General features: G+C 31.6%; 1 protein-coding gene across 1 annotated transcript; it reads left to right on the top strand.

Moving 5' to 3' along the window:
- Positions 1–603: 603 nt before the first annotated feature.
- Positions 604–10,884, top strand: LOC140824769 (3beta,22alpha-dihydroxysteroid 3-dehydrogenase-like). The gene is given in 9 exon segments (XM_073186325.1): positions 604–1,061; positions 1,063–1,491; positions 2,437–2,586; positions 3,233–3,493; positions 4,688–4,774; positions 9,825–9,903; positions 10,200–10,309; positions 10,427–10,560; positions 10,655–10,884. Coding segments are annotated over 9 exon segments (1,458 nt in total). The 5' UTR covers positions 604–959; the 3' UTR covers positions 10,761–10,884.
- Positions 10,885–13,196: the final 2,312 nt, after the last annotated feature.

The raw sequence follows: 13,196 nt of genomic DNA, 5'->3' as shown, positions 1-13,196 counted from the left end.
TTTTTAAATAACATGGTTGGTTGGATAATTTTTAAATGGTGCAAACTATATTTACAATATATATGTGTATATATTCGGCTGCCTAGTATATTTAAAAAAAAATGAGTAGTAGACGATTCACTCACACAATCACTCCATCTACGATAAGAAAGAGGGAACATTTATAGAACGGGGATCATAAGCCCAGTTTTGAGGATGATGAAAAAAATAAGACTTTTGTAGTTGTTTAGTTTCGTTTACGTGAGATAATATTTTACATTTCGATGTTGTAAAATATATTGTTATGATTTGATATATTGTTTTGAAGTTTTAAATATAATATTTTTTTTATAAAATAAATTGACTCATTCGGAAATTCTATTTTTTTAGTCTTGTTGTTTTACGGTTTTATGATGGTTAAATAACACGTGGTCTCGGGACTTGACATAGATTTCCAGGATTTTGTTCATACTACTCATATGAGCAATGTCTTTATCTACTTAAAACTTGACACATGTACTAGATGGATAAATCATGATCAATCATTTAATCCTAATTAATGGATGAATGATCCCTATTTTTCACTTAATATATATGTTATATATTTCAAATGGATGAGAGTACTGTCCATATAGATAAATCTACATTTCCATAGAGGTTTCCTCATTTTCCTTTCCGATTTCCTATAATTACAGTGTCAACCAAAACGGAAAGCAGAGTTAAAATCCTCAGACCAAGAAATCAAAAATCACACGGTGGAAAAAGTAAATAAAATGTCAGATAAAATGAAAATCTAAACATTAAATTTTTGTCGCAATTCTCGATCCTCTGCTCCCCTTCTGTAATGTACACACATACACACAGTTCTCCCTTTCACTCAGTATTTAGATTAGATTTTAGATACCCACCCGTGTGCTTCGCCCACCATTAATGCACGCAATTTTCACACACTGCACCCTCCACTGCGTGAATAGAAGCCCATGGATCCCTCGTTGATCGTGTTCCTGTCCGCCATCCTCGTCTCACTTGTGTTCTTCTTCTCTTTGTTCGTTGTTCTACGCGCCACCGCGCGGCGGAAAGCTCCGCCTGCCGCCGGGGAACCTGGGCCTGCCGTTCTTGGGGGAAACCCTGCAGCTCATCTCCGCTTATAAGACGGAGAACCCGGAGCCATTCATCGACGACAGGGTGTCAAGGTACGGCACCGTCTTCACCACGCATGTGTTCGGCGAGCCGACGGTGTTCTCGGCCGACCCAGAGACGAACCGGCTCATCCTGCAGAACGAGGGCCGGCTATTCGAGTCGAGCTACCCCGGCTCGATACAGAACCTGCTGGGCCGGCACTCGCTGCTGCTGATGAGGGGCAGCCTGCACAAGAGGATGCATTCGTTGACGATGAGCTTCGCCAACTCGGCGATTATGAGGGACCATCTCCTGGTCGACATAGACCGGCTCGTCCGGTTCAACATGGATTCTTGGACCGGTCGGGTGGTTCTCATGGAGGAAGCCAAGAAGGTAAGCACATAAAGAGTAATCAATCTAATTTTTTTTTGTCTAAAAAATTGTCTTAAAATTTAATTTTAAAAATTATCAAACTAACTTAATTATTCTCAATCTTTCGTTAATTATATTGTCATTTTTCTTCTTAAATACCTATATTTATACGAGTAATCATCTTTACTTAATTAATCTTTTGTTTAAATTTTATAAACCCATATTTCTTCTTATAAAAAAATATTTAAATTAATAAATTATACAATAATCATAATCTATAGTATATTAGTTAGTAATAAAACGTAACCTTATTTTCACGAGAGTAAACATTAAAATCGAATTATAATTGTCCAAAATAGGATTTTTGTGTTTAGTTTTTGAGTGCTTAATTGTGGCATAATTTCATGTTACGAGCACCGATATCGAACTTGATGACTCGGATCTCCAACATATTTCTAAGCTTAAGTTGGCATTTTTACACCACACACACAATCATGCGGGTGTGTGTGATATATATTTTATAAATTATTATAATATTTAATAATATTATTTGAAGATAATTACATATAATATAAGCTTTGGAAGCATAATGAACCCACACACATGTGCGTGTAGTATGATCCACTTATTCTCTTTGCCTTTTATTCCATTTTGTTTTGTTCTCTCGTCATTGTATGTCAATGGATACAATATATTTTTCATTAATTAAGAAGCTTAGATACCTAAACATTAATAAATAATAATATGCTTTAATATTAATTATGATGGGAACCATTAATAATTTATTTCCAAAAAAAATTGCTTATTATATTTGTAAATTCTAAATAAAGGGGAAAACACGATCTTGCATGTTATTTATTATCTAAACATATGGAATATATTTTCGAGTCGAATACGATATTTAGTTTCAAATTTGAGATATTGATGTCACAATCCGAAAAATTTAATAAAGTATTTTTTTTGCAGATAACTTTTCAGTTAACAGTGAAGCAGCTCATGAGCTTTGATCCGTGTGAATGGACGGAGAATCTGATGAAGGAGTACATGCTAGTTATTGAAGGCTTTTTTACCATTCCTTTGCCCTTTTTCTTCACCACATATAGAAGGGCTATTCAAGTAATTAATCAGTCTTCCATTTATTTGTTTATTTATTATTATTATTTAAAAAAAACAATTGATTTATTTTTTATATAAATTTTGCTGATATTCGAATTTTATGATAAATTTGGTTAATTAGAAAATAAATTTTCAACTTGGTTTCACATAACTGGATATTGTATTTTTCCGTTTGATTTTACATAAATTTTACAATTATTTATTAAAATGCGTTCATTTTCTTTTAACATAATTAAATTAAATTAATTTGTATAAAAACAATTTTGTAAAAAAAAAATTAATTCTTTTAAAAAATTATGTACTTGATCATCATGGTTTTTTGTTTTTGTTTTTAAAAAATATATTGTTTAAAATAAATATAAAGTTTTAATAAAATGATAAAAAAAACTTTATAGTAATCTAATTTTTTATCACTAAATCAATATTGTATAAATCTTTTATAAATTAATGCATGTTATGTTTTATGACAATAAAACTCGAAGTTATATATTATGTTTTCCGTACGTATTAGATAAATCATCGGACTAATTCAATAACCTGAATTGTACTAGCCAGTTTAGTTTATTGATTAAATCAAGCATGCTTAAATATAAGATGGAATTAATGATTAATGTGTGCTCTAATTATTATCATTATTATTGGAAAGGCTCGGAGAAAGGTTGCGGAGGCGTTGAGTTTGGTGGTGAGGGAGAGGAGACGAGATATCGAGAAAGGGGAGAGAAAGAAGGACATGCTGACGGCGCTTCTAGACGAGGGCAGCGGAGGCGGCGGCGAGACCTTCTCCGATGAGGAAATTGTGGACTTCATGCTCGCTTTGCTGGTGGCGGGCTATGAAACCACGTCCACAATTATGACGCTCGCCGTCAAGTTCCTCACAGAGACCCCGCATGCATTGGCTCAACTCAAGGTTACTTTCCCTTTACTTCAATTCTCTCACACTATTTTTGAATTATTATGACAAGGACAAAAAAAATAATAATAATAACGAAAATGGGGAAAATAAAATGTGTATAAAATTATTTATTATAACCAAAATTAAGATACTTATAATTTAGAAAAAGATCGTTTTTTTGTCATATATATATTTTTTTTTTCTGATTTTAGTATTCTATGATACCAAATTTCAGTATTTGTATCTATCAATTTTTGGTAAACGCTACATTGGAAAAAATGACTAAAATTACAATTTTTTTTTTTTTACTTTTAATCAATCAAATTGAGTATGTTGTTATTTATCTTTCATTAATATTTCATATTACATATTTACACCCAATTACGTCAGTAGCCGTAATTAATATGATTTATCCATAATAAATTATCTTTATAATTGTTAATTTCTGGCTATATATATATAGTTGTGATATATTGTCTGCTCACCGTGTCGATGTTGATTTATCTATTGGATGTATAATTTAGTTATGATTATATATATATATATATATATATATATATATATATATATATATATATATATATATATATATATATTGACATTTTTCATTTTCCTTTTTAAGGTGGCCCGTTTTTATTCTGATCTCCTTACCTAAATTCTCATCTAACCAATGAGGACAAAAATAAGATTAGTTTGTCTTTTTAAATGTTATTATCATATAATAAAGTCACTATCCTCTCCTTAAACGTGAACGATTTGGATTTTAATTACTTTTGCACCACCTTAAAAATTGTTTAGAAACTTTTTGTATACGTATATTTTATAATTATTTCTTCAAATTCTTACAGTGTTCTAAAAAAGAATCGTTATTCAGATGTTAAATCTTTTTTTAAAAAAATCTAAAATGTCATCAATTTAATGTTTAAAATTATACAAAGTTTATTCCTCAATAAATTTATATCTATATCTCAAATGGGTCAATGCAATGAATACATTTGCAACAAACAACATGTGGTGTTGGAAAGAATTAGGCATGTGGGTTGGGCTACAAGTGGTGATGGTAGGCGAAGTTCCACTCCTTTGAATAGAACCGTCAAAACGGTCTGGTTTGTCGAGCCAGCCCGTGCCGTCATGAATAATTGGCGAGTTGAGTTATGATTTTATTGGCCCAAGATTATACATAGCTAACCAACCCCTTTTGTTTAACAGGAAGAGCACATTGAAATTTTGGCTAAGAAAGGTGAAAATGAGGCTCTTCAATTGGATGATTATAAATCTATGCCTTTCACTCAATGTGTAAGTTCATGAAAACCTCATTCTAAGTGACAAAACTTGCATTGCTTTCTCGTCAGCACTTCATTGAGACTAGCTTGTTGGAGATTTAATAAAATATTAAATCTATAAATCATGTGATTAAATCCATATATCACAACACGCCAGGAATTCATGTCGAATTATCAGAAAATATAAATAACATTAAATACGTACCAGAATCCATTGATTGATCTAGCGTCAGAGTTATGGATCTTCCAAGGTAACAGAGAATCGACCACCTTATTCTTGCCTTTGATGGGGAGAAGGAGAGAGATCTAAAATACGTGTGCCGTATGTATTCTGTGTTATATTCTCTGTGCCTTGGGGACCATAACCTTATTTATAGCCTTAGCAGTCTTCAACCCATCATAGAAGACCTAATTGGGCCGGGCTTCTACACATAAGGTGGACCATACCAATTTATTTAATACTTTGGAAACCCATAATTAATTAGATCACTTTATTGGGTCCTTTATTAGATAGCTTGTCCATGTACAATTAATTAAATTATGTGAGCCCACAAAATAATTCCAACAATCTCCCACTTGGGCCACATAAGTTATCCGGATATTGTACATGCAAAAACTGGATTGAGCTCTTGCTATCTGAACCAAAATATTCCTTAACAATCTGGTCTATCAATTATACCAATATTGAACCAAAGCAGTCATCGCTACATTTAAAATCACTAGACCCATCAATGATCACAATATTAGCATAATCAATAACATAGATCAAGTATGGATGTGTAGCATGGAAATACATAAATGTGATCCCAGAATAAAACCTGCATTTCCAACTGGTCCTCATAATGACTCAAAGAGGCAAATAACAGACTTTCAACCAAATGCTAAACCGCAATGAAAATCATCACTTTATTTCAGAGTAATTCAAATAAACCTTAGTCTGTACAGAAACTCAAATCATGTCAAATGAGCCAATGCTTAAACCGAATACAAACTCCCACTGTACATGCATATCAACTATATGGACAACACCAATGTGTGTCACATGCCCAAAAAATCTTGGGTGGCCAACCCATGACAAACGCATCCGCAATTATAGAGTTTGCAATAACATGCTCAATTGACACACAATCACTCTGAATTATTTCCTTCCAACTAGAAACTTCATGTCAATATCTTTTGACTTTGACAAGTTTCAGTTGTTCTTTAAATATAATATAGCGGCTTTATTATCACAATTGATCCTCAATGGTTTCTTAGACCAATGATCATTACCGGTGATAAAATCCCGCAACTTTATTCGGAGTCCAAATATCCAACTATTTCCAAATGTCAGATTTCCGATGTGTGAGCATAAAATCCTCAGTTCACTTTATGTACCGCATAACCCGATTAATAATCAAATATCGGGTTTCTTAAATGTCTGCCCAACATTCTAATGATGTTCACAATATCTAAACAATATTCTCTATAAATCTGAATGAGATTACCACATGATAAAATTTATACCAGCACATATGTACATATAAACATCAATATATTCTTCTCAATGTTGACTTTCCAATATACTCACTCCCACTAAAGTCAACATACGAAATTAATTTGCATTTAATTTCAAATTTTCATGTATGCATAATGTCAATATCATTTAAAATATTGATATTCATTTTATCAAGCTTATCAATCAAGGAACTCATACCAAACATATTTGAATTTCGAAAAATTGAAAATACCACATGAATAAAGGAAAAACTTGATTTGTCTAAACATGATACTAAAATCAAATTTTGTTTTTGCAAATTCAAATACCAGAAAATAAAAATCTCAGTTCCTAAATAAAGCTTTTAAAAAAAAGAAACCAACAGTTTTATTGTTATTTTCCATAAAATGTATCTTTCAACATCAGTTGGCAACCGGCTCCTTAGGCAACCCTTTCTTTGCACGCCAATTGGCGTATTTGGGACAATCTTTCTTCACATGCCCATCAGTCCTTTTGCAAAAGAAACAAGTGATCACTTTATCTTGTTTCTGTTGCTCCATATGATGTGAAGTCCCAGAGTTTCCTTCCTTATTGCTCCATTTCCTTTTCTTATTGATGCAATTACCTTGATAGTTAGATGTCAAGTGAGCACTTTCAATCACATCTTGTTTCAATCTCTCCTCCTCCTGAACGCACTGCGCAATAAGCTCATTCAAAGTCCACTTTTCCTTCTGGGTATTATAACTTATTTTGAATTGATTAAATTGTGCAGGCAGAGAGATCAAGACTAAATGCACGACTATGTCTTCCGACAATTCCAACTTGAATGCTTTTAGTCGAGTCACAAGATTTGACATTTCCATTATGTACTCCCTTATGTTCCCTTTCTCTTTGTACCGCATTGAGACAAGTTTATTCAAAATTGTACTTGTCTCGACCTTTTCGTTTGCAGTGAAACGATCTGCTATTTGAGTAAGGAACTTTTTAGCATCATTTTCTTCAGGAATTGCACCCCTTATAGTATCTGGAATGGAATGTTTCATAATCATCAGACTCATGCGATTTGATCGCTCCCACTTTTCCAAAGAACCCTTTTGATCAGCAGTTCCTGAACTGGTCAAAAGTGCGGGACGATCTTCCCTTAGCGCATAGTCCAAATCCATGCAGCCGAGCACTATCATAACATGCTCTTTCCATTTCTTGAAGTTTGAGCCATTAAGTACTGGAATGTTGTTCAGATTGGCAGATATAGAAGATGCTATAACAAAGTAGAACAAAAAACTCACAATAAAATATAGTTCATGCATATATTTAAATTAAATAAATCACAAATATATATGCATGCAGATGGTGGTGGGCCCATAAAAAATAGATGCCTTGCACAACATTGATATTTAATCTTTGAAGAAAAATAACAATTTGTAAATGATGCACTCTATCATCATGGTTATTAAATATTGATAATAAATCCGCCCAACAATATGCCTTTCTTTGGACCGACAATTGCATGCATGGATAAATCCGAAATTATCACATATTTATTACCACATATTGTGCTAAAATTTGGCCAGAAAATGACCTTCCTTTGGGCCGATCATTTTCCGCATAAATATAACACAATTTAATATCATATAATGTGTCTACAATCTGGCAAGAAAATAATCTTCCTTTGGGCCGATTAATTTCTGCATAGTTTTGACACGCTTTAAGATCACATAATTATGTGCTTATAATCTGGCCAAAAAATAACCTTCCTTTGGACCGATTATTTTCTGCATAGATATAAACACATTTTTTTTTTTTTTTTTTTTTTGTCACTTATTATGTCTGCAATCTGGCAAAAAAATAGTCTTCCTTTGGGCCGGCTATTTTTCGCATAGATATAAATGCACTTGAAAAATATATATTGAATCTAAAATCTGGCCAGAAAATAATCTTCCTTTGGGCCGATTATTTTCCGCATAGATCTAGATACACTTTAAAATCATCTATTGTGTATGGAATTTGGCCAAAAAATAGTCTTCCTTTGGGCCGACTATTTTTCGCATAAATTAAAACACAATTTATTTTTGGACTTGAACAATATCTACATATCTCAAAAAATCACTTTATTAACATGAAATTTAAATTTAACCAAATTTGAGATACAAGATATTAATTTAACTTTGATTGGGCCAAATAAAACATGAAGACCAAATTTGCAAGAAATAAAATATTTACACCTCATAATTATTCATCCACAAATATTTTATCACAATAAACAAATACGATAAAATAACGAATAATTACATTTTAATTTTATTTCATGCAATTAAATTTTGAAATGGTCTAATTTAATTTCACAAATCAGAATTGCGGAAGTCAAAATTTAAAAATTGTCAAAATTCGGGATTTCAAAATCTGGTTCGAAATTAGAAACCAAACAAAGCCTTAAATTCAACCAAAATTATCCCCAAATTCGAAACCCTAATTTCAACAGCAAAAAACGCCGCTAGCCGCCGCGGCCGCCGCCTGAACTCCGACCAACTGCCGGGAAAAGACGACCCATAAGGTGGCGACCACGTTAGAACAGAATCCGATCAAAATCAGGCCGGAAATCGGCCGGAATATGGCCAGGAAAAAAAAATCGCATGGACTCGCGCATCATGAAGAAATATCATCCAAATTCGATCGGTACAGAGGCTTTTACGGCTAATTGATGGAGGGTTATGGAGCGAAAAAGTGTGAAGAACAAAACGCCTAAGGATTCACCGCCGAAAATGTGCCGGAGAACGGCCGATTTGCCGACATCCGGCGACCCATACGAAAAAAACGAAAATCGGATTTCGATTTTTTTTTTTTTTTTTTTTTTTAAAACGAAAATAAATCTGAATTTTGGGTGTAAAATTCGAAAATACTAGATCCAAATAACATGAATTTATTCAGATCCAAATTCAGAAAAATTAAAAAAAAAGAGATCTGAATCCAAAAATTTACAGACAAGAAAATCATCTCAGATCTGAGAATAAAACATACTTTTCTGCTTCGATCCATCAATAAACAAAAATTCTCATAATTCAACATTGACGTGGCTCTGATACCACTTGTTGGAGATTTAATAAAATATTAAATCTATAAATCATGTGATTAAATCCATATATCACAACACGCCAGGAATTCATGTCGAATTATCAGAAAATATAAATAACATTAAATACGTACCAGAATCCATTGATTGATCTAGCGTCAGAGTTATGGATCTTCCAAGGTAACAGAGAATCGACCACCTTATTCTTGCCTTTGATGGGGAGAAGGAGAGAGATCTAAAATACGTGTGCCGTATGTATTCTGTGTTATATTCTCTGTGCCTTGGGGACCATAACCTTATTTATAGCCTTAGCAGTCTTCAACCCATCATAGAAGACCTAATTGGGCCGGGCTTCTACACATAAGGTGGACCATACCAATTTATTTAATACTTTGGAAACCCATAATTAATTAGATCACTTTATTGGGTCCTTTATTAGATAGCTTGTCCATGTACAATTAATTAAATTATGTGAGCCCACAAAATAATTCCAACATAGCTCACTCATATGTTTTTCAGGTTGTGAATGAAACTCTCAGGGTATCTAACATTATCAGCGGGGTCTTTCGACGAGCAATGACAGATGTTACTATCAAAGGTAATAACACAAATTTTGAAAAGCCCTTTTCGTGGTTGATCGATGACAAGTAGATAGACGCACGTCAAGTTCTAGTTGCTCGATAATCATTTGTTAGCTATTGGCTTGTGAAGTGCTCAAACTTGACATTGATTAGCCTTCAAGAGTGCGTAACTAGAGTTCGAGCAGGGGTAGATTTGTTTGAGCCGCTGGAGATCCAATATGCATTCTTTTGCATGTTAATGTATTATACGTAGAGAAATGAGGTTCTTAGATTTTGTTTGTTCTAAGAATGGTGGTATTTTGATTGGCATCAGATGGTTACACAATTCCCAAAGGATGGAAGGTTTTTGTTTCTCTCCGAGCAGTACACATGGATCATGATCATTTCAAAGCCGCTCGCATGTTTAATCCCTGGCGCTGGCAGGTCGATTTCTCCCTCGAATTCGAACCCCTAGCTCTCTACTTATTTTATAGCATGCTCAGTCTGATCATAGCAATGTATTCTAATATTCTAGTACAAATATGCATATGTGATAAGCAGAACGGTTTGGGAACTACTAGTTGTTCGACGAACGTGTTTACTCCATTTGGCGGAGGGCCAAGGCGTTGCCCCGGAGCTGAGCTTGCCAGGGTTGAGCTCTCAGTTTTTCTTCATCGCTTAGTCACCCAGTTCAGGTAACGGCGTAACACATCGATTTTTTGCCGATGAACCCACACTCAAGCTTATTTATCAGACGGTAATCATCAACTAAAATTTGTTTTTTGACAGTTGGGTGCCAGCGGAACACGACAAGTTGGTGTTCTTTCCGACCACCCGAACCCAAAAACGGTATCCGATTCTGGTTCAAAGGTTGAATGAAGTTCGAGCCATGTAAAGATCAAAGCATTAATCCTATATGCAGATGAATAGAATGTAGGGAAACAACTTTGTAGGTCAATGCTCAGTATATTGCTGTATATTCCATAAATTAATTTTCTATATTATTAGTTTATGTCGCATTCTATTTCGTATTTCCCATCCGTCCATAAAATAATGCAAGTCTTTGTGGTAAAAGGCCACGTCGCGACAATCCCCTCCCCTGACTCAAAACAATAAAAACATCTTTGGTATGATACACTACGCGTGTGAATTGGTGTGCCATTATTGATGAATAAAACTCATGGACGATAACTTATCTTCGTTCAATTATGTGACGAAAAAAAATGATTGGTCATATTGTTATAGAAAAAAAAATTAAAAAATTATGTTAGATTAATACCTTTGATGATTGGTAATATTGTTGATAGAAAAAATATATTAAAATTTAGGTTAGATTAATACCTTTACCATCAAAACTTCAAAGTACAGTTTGGTACATAGGATATGATAAGTAAATGATATATAGTATAAGGATAAATCAAGGATAAATATAATGATAAGATAATATGTTGAATGTTTGGTATGATTTTAACAAGAGTGATTAAATTTATATATTGAATTGTAACGACAAAATTAACCCTACCACAAAAACATATATTTCATTGTTATCAAGATCTTGTAATTGCATATCTCAATTCTTAAATTACGTTATATATATATATATATATATATATATATATATATATATATATACACACACACACATGTATATATATGTGTACACACGTGTATATATATGTATGTATACACACACACACGTGACACACACGTGTATATATGTGTACACACAAGTATATATATGTATGTATATACACACACACGTGTATATATATGCATGTGTATATTTATATATACAAATATATTTGTGTGTGTATATATATATGTATCTATATTTGTATATATGTATGTATTTAATAAATATTTAACATTAATTTAAATGCATTTAAATTGAGGATAATTAAGTCATTTGTAATCTATTTTATCATTACATTAAAATTATCACACCTCTTACAAAGGATGTTTTATCCTTCTCAAAATTTATTTATTATCATGGACTTTTTAAAAATGTACCAAACATGGGATAAGGGGGATTATTTATCAATCTTACCCTTATCTCATGTACCAAACAATGCCCAAGAGTAGTGTATATAATTTAAGTTATTATCATTTTACTGTTGATATTTGTGCTCATTCAAACAAACACTTTCATGAATGAAAAAAAATCAAGCGTATTCTATTATTTGAGATGATCAACTTTTAAAGTTCGATCTACGGAAGAAAAACCATAGATTGCATTGGATAGATGAGTTTGATTCAGAAAGAGAGACTGATTTGTTGAAATATTAGAGTGATATATTTCAAATTATACTTGGAGTATATTTGAAATCCATCAAAATCATTATTGAAATTGATTAACTTGATATAAAGTTAATTTGAAATTTATTCGAATTTTGTACATCAAAACACGTCAGTAAGGTTTAAATCTATCATTTTAAATATATCTAACATATACATATAAATATACCACTTCAATTGTGAATTTTCATATGTGTCTTTGTTCATTTAAGTTGGTCAATTAAATTATTAGGTTATTTTAAGAGTATTTTTTTTTTTTTTTGTCCATCTTAAATGAATTTGGACATTAATACATATTTATCTTTATTTCTTAAATTTTATGTCAAAAAAATTATTTTTTTACATTTTCTTGTTCATTTAAGTTAGCAAATTAAATTAATATATCTTTTTAAGGGTTTTTTGTGATTCATTGTCCATCTTTGATAGATTTGGACATTAATTCACATTATTCTTTATTTTCTAAATTTTATGTAAAAAAAATTATTTATTTACATTTCTTAGTCAATTTGTGTGTTTCATTGCCCATCTTAGATATATTTGGACATTAATACACATTCATTTTTTTCTTCTAAATTTTAAACTAAATTTATGATAGAATCTTTAAAAAAAATTTAATCAATATAATCTTTATAATAAATATGAATTATATTGATAGTTTATTATCATTTGTTATATATTACAATTTTATATATAATTTTTTTAACTGAGTATTACATATTATTTTATTTATATATGTTTTTATTATATATATTTATTTGAGTGGTATTATATTAAAATTTTATTTTTCTTAAATTATTAATCACCAATATTAATTTATAAATGATTGATTCTAATATAAAATTAATTATCTATAATATATATTCTTAAAAAACATAGAAATTAGATAAAATCCGCAAGTTAAAAGTTAGCAAAAGCAAAAGTGATATTTACCTTAATAACAATTTTAATGATTTTATTTTAACATTATTATGATAATTTAGTAAATTAAGAGAATTTTATTTGACGTTTGTCTCTGTATACTCTATTTAAGTAAATT

Source organism: Primulina eburnea, chromosome 1 (genome assembly GCF_022965805.1).
Source record: "Primulina eburnea isolate SZY01 chromosome 1, ASM2296580v1, whole genome shotgun sequence".
Classification (NCBI taxonomy): Eukaryota; Viridiplantae; Streptophyta; class Magnoliopsida; order Lamiales; family Gesneriaceae; genus Primulina; species Primulina eburnea.
Note: the sequence above shows the minus strand (reverse complement) of the source record. Positions and strands in the feature narration are given on the sequence as shown.